Source organism: Aegilops tauschii, chromosome 6 (assembly GCF_002575655.3).
Source record: "Aegilops tauschii subsp. strangulata cultivar AL8/78 chromosome 6, Aet v6.0, whole genome shotgun sequence".
NCBI lineage: Eukaryota > Viridiplantae > Streptophyta > Magnoliopsida > Poales > Poaceae > Aegilops > Aegilops tauschii.
In genome coordinates this window covers 62,842,162-62,847,722 of record NC_053040.3, presented here as the reverse complement: position 1 = coordinate 62,847,722, position 5,561 = coordinate 62,842,162, and the positions used below count along the sequence as shown (strand labels likewise).

At 42.5% G+C, this 5,561-nt stretch overlaps 1 protein-coding gene across 2 annotated transcripts; it reads left to right on the top strand.

Annotated features, from left to right (window-relative positions):
- Positions 1 to 1,709: 1,709 nt before the first annotated feature.
- Positions 1,710 to 5,175, top strand: LOC109764239 (uncharacterized). 2 transcript variants are annotated; one of them, XM_040391911.2, is made up of 3 exons: positions 2,178 to 2,298; positions 2,786 to 2,902; positions 3,033 to 5,175. In XM_040391911.2, exon 3 carries the CDS (start codon positions 3,110 to 3,112, stop codon positions 5,030 to 5,032), a length of 1,923 nt encoding a protein of 640 aa, XP_040247845.1. In that variant the 5' UTR covers positions 2,178 to 2,298; positions 2,786 to 2,902; positions 3,033 to 3,109; the 3' UTR covers positions 5,033 to 5,175. The 2 variants fall into 2 exon arrangements, with proteins under 2 accessions (XP_040247843.1, XP_040247845.1); XM_040391909.2 differs by having other exon boundaries at positions 1,710 to 2,298; positions 2,786 to 5,175.
- Positions 5,176 to 5,561: the final 386 nt, after the last annotated feature.

The window sequence follows — 5,561 nt, the reverse complement described above, 5'->3', positions numbered from 1 at the left end:
TTGGCAGGAAAGAGCTAGAGGTGACTCAGTGTAGTTAGAATTTTAAGTTTACACTATCTAGTATCACTGAAAAAAATAGCGCGCTATAGCGTCGCTAATAGCACGCTATAGCATATTGAGAATCGTCTCGCTAAATATATTGATGTACAACGTCTCGCTAATAGCACGCTAATAGCATATTTTGAGCTCGGCGCTATTTTACTGTAGCACGCTATTTTTTTCATTGTCTAGTATAGAAACTCTACATGCTGTTACAGATCAGCAGTAGGGTGTATGTTTTCTCCAAAAGCTGTATGTGTGGTCACTCTGTTATGTATTTGTTCCAAGTTGTAAGACTGCAAGACACTGTTACTTTCGTTTATCATAACAGAAATGGGTTCAGGATCCCACTTCAAAAAATGAACCATTTTATATTTGAACCATATGCTACCCTTTGATCTGGTTCCAAATATTAATCAGAACGTTCGAAAATAATAGAACATAAAGTAATAATAATACATTTATTTTTGTATATTTCTTTTTTGGGTTAATTGAAGCTTTGTGTCATTTGTGACCTGAATATTAATTGAAGCTGTTTGTCGTTGTGGCCTGAACCCAAAATAAAGAGTACTTAGCTCAGTTGGGCTGAGTATATGACTCTGAGTACATGTTTAGCACATCCAACTAGTTGGAGAACACTGAGCACTCGTGCTTCCTTTTTTTGCATTGTTGTCATTCATATCTATTACCTTCATGTGTCTAGAAATTACTAACTGGACATTGCCACAAACTAACTCCTCGCAGTGTGTGTTTGCTACCTTCCGTTGGGACTCTAGGAACATTTCCAACTTCGCCGTGAAGTTGATGTTGCTACCTCTTGAGATGATGCTCTCACACCACCTTGTCAATTGTTTTGGAAACTGTGTTTAAGGAGTAATGCATTTTCATCTACTAGAATATGAGCACCTGAAATTTTGTATATGTAACAAGCGACATGTTAGCTTATTCTGTTGTACTGTAGCTGAACACCTTTTTTCTTGCCTCGCCTTTTTCCATTTCCATTCTACTTATCTATCCCTTTCTATTTCTCACCTTCTCTTTCTGTACTTCATAATTATACGTACTTTTCGGACAAAGAGAAAAAATAACTTTCTGAAAAGGGAACACGAATAGTAGACCCCTAATCTTTTTGATATATTGACTGGATATTCTGTCTATTGTTGACAATAGCATATCATGGTAAATTTCACCTATATTTCCAATAACAGATTGGTACTATCCAATGATCAAAACAGTGGTGTCTCACGACAGTCCTTTTAACTCTTGTATAGTTGTATGACCTACCAGAATACTGATGTTTGGTTTATAATCAGAAAAGGAGTGGGAGATGGAAGCAAGCACTTGAGTCTGAGAAAGGAATGATGATCAAGACAACACTAGTTGTCTGGTTCTGAGAATTTATCGTTGGGAGAGGAAATTGATGAGACTGAAATGCCATGCTTGGAGTGAAGAACCCGATGAATCTCCTGCAAAGAAAAAGTCAATGGATGTTAAATAAGTGGAGAGGAAACCTGGGTCTAAGGTAAAAGAAAAGGATTTGCAATAAGGATGATGGGAAAGAAGGCTAGATCAATAATTCTCTTGCTTTGAGCAAGAATCAACTTGCTAAGGCATCCAAGGAAGGCAAAGCTACAAGATCTGGAATACCTATCATAGTCGGTGCTACTATTTATTATCACAACATTTTCTTACATCTTCAGTAGGCTTATGCAAACAATCTATTGATCTTCTGCTCCAGATCATAGAAATACCAATCTAATTTTGCTCTTCGTTTATGCTTTAATATTATTCTCATCCAAACAAATAAAAAATATATTAGATCAAACTACAGTTGGGTCAAGGGTATGTTTCGAAAATAGGGGTTACAGAATACTGCACAGATTTGAAGGCTTACTTTTGTTAGTGAGAGTTCATTTAATTTATGCAGATAATTGTGCCCCAGCACTGTACGCTGACTTTTCTATGGCTTCTAGTACAAGAAAGGAATAGAATCAATAAATGCTTCCACTGTCTAAAAAGAGAAGGGAATCATTATCCAAAAAAGAGAAAGGAATAAAGACCCTAGCTTGCAACACCTGCTAGGTATCTTGAGATATTTGAGCACATGTATATAATGATGACACAGAGGAAATCATCCCACCTATAACATTCAATAGATATGATCATACGCTAGGTACACATATGTCCAGTTAAAGGTGGTGCATGTGAGCTGGGTGCTAAATACGGAATTACTGGAGTATTCAGTGTCTCAGCCAACAGGTATGCCTTGATACACCAATTCCAATTTTCACATATATTATATATTGCTAGGTTTTTGCTGAGCATCACGTAATTAGAGGCTATGTTTGCATTGCAACGTCATGCTGATACTACTAAATTAAGGCGCCGTTTGGATTAAGAGGTAGATATGAAGAGTAGAAATGTGGGATTGGGATATATCCGTTCAACTGCATATATGTATGTCCAAACAGCTCCTAAAAAAACTGCAAGAATTTCCCAGAAAAATAAATTTTGGATAAAAATCTAAAAAATATACTAGATGGAAGACATCATCTACCTACCTACCCACATCATGCATACGACACGGTCAACATACTTGATATGTAGTTTGACGAAAGTACTTTAGTCATGAGTCATGAATTCTCTGCTATCTGATGTTATTTTCTTGCTTAGTTAGTCTAGCTAGCTAGATGCAGAACATACCCTGATTGTATCTAATTATCAGAAACCGCTGATGTCCATGCAGTTGCAAATCAAGAGAGAGCCGGCTAACTAGCATTGCCAAGAGTACGTAAGTCGATCCATGGCAGAAGCTTCAAAGTTCATTACCATTATGCAACTATTCAGCGACTGGGAAATCCATGTATTGATTCTCTTGAGCTTTTGCCTGCAACTATTCCTCTTCTTCTCCGGCAGCCTTCGGCGCCGCCACGACCATAGGCTGCTTAGGATCATGACATGGTTGTCTTACCTATCAGCTGATTTCACTGCAGCATATGCTCTGGGCCTTCTTTCACGCGAGGTTGCTACCACTTCCACCACAGACAACAATGATGATCATCATAAATCAATGCCCAGTGAAACCCCTCATCAGCTCATGGTATTGTGGGCACCATTCCTTCTTATCCATCTTGGAGGACAGGACACTGTGACTGCTTTTTCATTGGAGGACAATGAGCTGTGGTTGAGGCACCTGCTGATGCTGCTAGGCCAAGCATGCCTAGTTGTCTATGTGCTGTGGAAATGGGTGACACTGTCATACTACCAACTTTTAATCTCGGCTGCATTGTTGTTCGTTGATGGGATCATCAAGTATGGGGAGAGGATTTGGGCACTCAAGTTGGGGAGCCAGGAAGGCCTAAGGAGTTCCACTAGCACAGAAGCTAAGAAAGCATCCCTTCAATTTGGACTAGGATTCAGTACTGAAAGAAAAGAGCAGACCTATCAAGAAATTGTTAGGTATGCTCTTCTCAGGGAGCGAGGCGTGCGGGATATATTCGCTGGACGGAAACTCTTCGACATGGACGATTTAACTCGCGAGTACTTTCTGTATCAATACGATCGGGAGGTTCCGAGAGGGGATGCACAACTGAATTTCAAGAGGGCGGAGATCGAGCTTAGCATAATGTACGACAGCCTCTACACAAAATCTCGGGTGATTCAAACAAGGTCTGGCGCCATCCTTCGGTGTGTCTCCTTCGCCTCCATAGTGGTTGCCTTTGTGCTCTATGTCAAGATGATGGTGAGTAGTAGTGCCTATGCCGAGCAAACAACATCAGTATACAACAGCGTCGACTACAGAAGAAGTAGAGTTGATGCTGCCATCACCTACATATTATTCATTGGAGCAGTTTGCTTGGAAGCTTGCTCATTCTTCGTTGTGATGATCATGTCACCGTTGGAGTGGCCATTGTTGGAAGCTCGAGCTGGATGGTGTCGTGTGCTGCTCACTCGAGTGGCCTGGCCTATGTTCATGAGGATCCAACCAGAGACCAAGCCATGGTGGTCAAACTCAATGGGACAGTACAACTTCTTGAGCTCCTGCTGCAACAAAAGCAGAAGCACGGACAGAAGGTGGAGTAACACCGTCATCATGTCAAAGATGGCAGGCGTATTTGGAGCTAGTGAGCTGTGGAACAAGATAAGCAACACCAAACATGCCCACGTCACAAGGGAGATGAAGGAGCTTATCCACGAAACAATAGGTCATGATAGGGGGTGGCTTCCTGAGCACATCTGCGTTCCAAGTGCTTATAGATCACTACTTGTCCTCCCCTTCGAGAAGGCCTTGCTGTCGCTACACATTTGGACAGATGTGGTGATGCACAAGGTGGCGAAGTCGATGATGGTGAGCAGCAGTGGTCGGCTCCCGATTGACATGGCCGCCCAAGAGCAAGACCAAGAGGCAGCACAGAGGCGGCGGCGTCTTATGGATAACTGCAAGAGGCTATCTGAGTACATGTTGTACCTGCTGTTGGCGCAACCTGCCATGCTACCTGTGAGCAGGAACGTGCAGGATTTTATGGTAGCAGCGGCTGCCTCAGACTGGTCCAGGGGTGTCTCCTCCTCTGGCAGCAAGGTGCAGGATTTTATGGTAGCAGCTGATGTTGCCTCCAGAAAGGAGTATTTTCTTGAGTGGTTGGCTTCAGAGTATAAGGGTCCTGGCCTGGATTTCTGGGAGGAGCAAAGGGTGGTGCTCGCAAATCAACAGGGCATCAATGCCGAGCTGGCGAGACTCGAGAAGGTGTGGGTGCGGATGCTCGTGTACGCAGCTGGAAAGTCCCGCCCCGAAGAGCATGCCCGGTGGCTGAGCACTGGGGGAGAGCTCATTACCTTTGTTTGGCTGCTCATGGCGCATCGGCGTACTGGAGACGTGGAGCGCAGTATCAGCCTCATGAAAGATGATTTCAGCGCAGGACATCTTTTCGAGCTAACTACTGCTAGCATACCATACTGCAGGCAAATTGAGATGGAGGAGTCAGATACTACTTGACTTTATTGATTGCTTCCATGCTGGTGTGGTGTGGTGGGTAAAATCAGTCGCATGTCTCGTTTGCCTGTATTTCCTTTATTACCATCCATTATATATTTTTATTTGATATTGTATCTCGGCTATATAAAAAAAAATTACTTTTACCATTTCTTGTTTAAAATCATCAGCATGTATGATTGATTTGTGTGTTGCTCACGGTGCATTTACAGCGAGCAAGTTTTGCTCCAACAGGAGACCCAAGTAGTGCCCTGAACAATATTGGTGCACCACACATCTATTTCAGCAGAGATTCAGTTAGTCATAGAGACATTGCTATATGTGCAAAGGGTAGTCATGACATTGCTTGCTTCATCATCACAAGTAATTGTCCATGGTGATGTTAATGACATGTACTATGGTCGGCAGTAAATAAAAAAAATGTCCAGAAATATCAGTAGTCAATTCTTTCAGGCCTGGTGCATTGAGAGGGCGGGGAGGTGGTGCTCGATCTGATCAGGCGGGGGTTTCCCTTCCTACTCTCCCTTCCTGG

Coding starts and splice junctions, on each gene's coding strand:
- LOC109764239 (XM_040391909.2), top strand. CDS start 2,843: ATGGCAGAAGCTTCAAAGTTCATTACCATTATGCAACTATTCAGCGAC.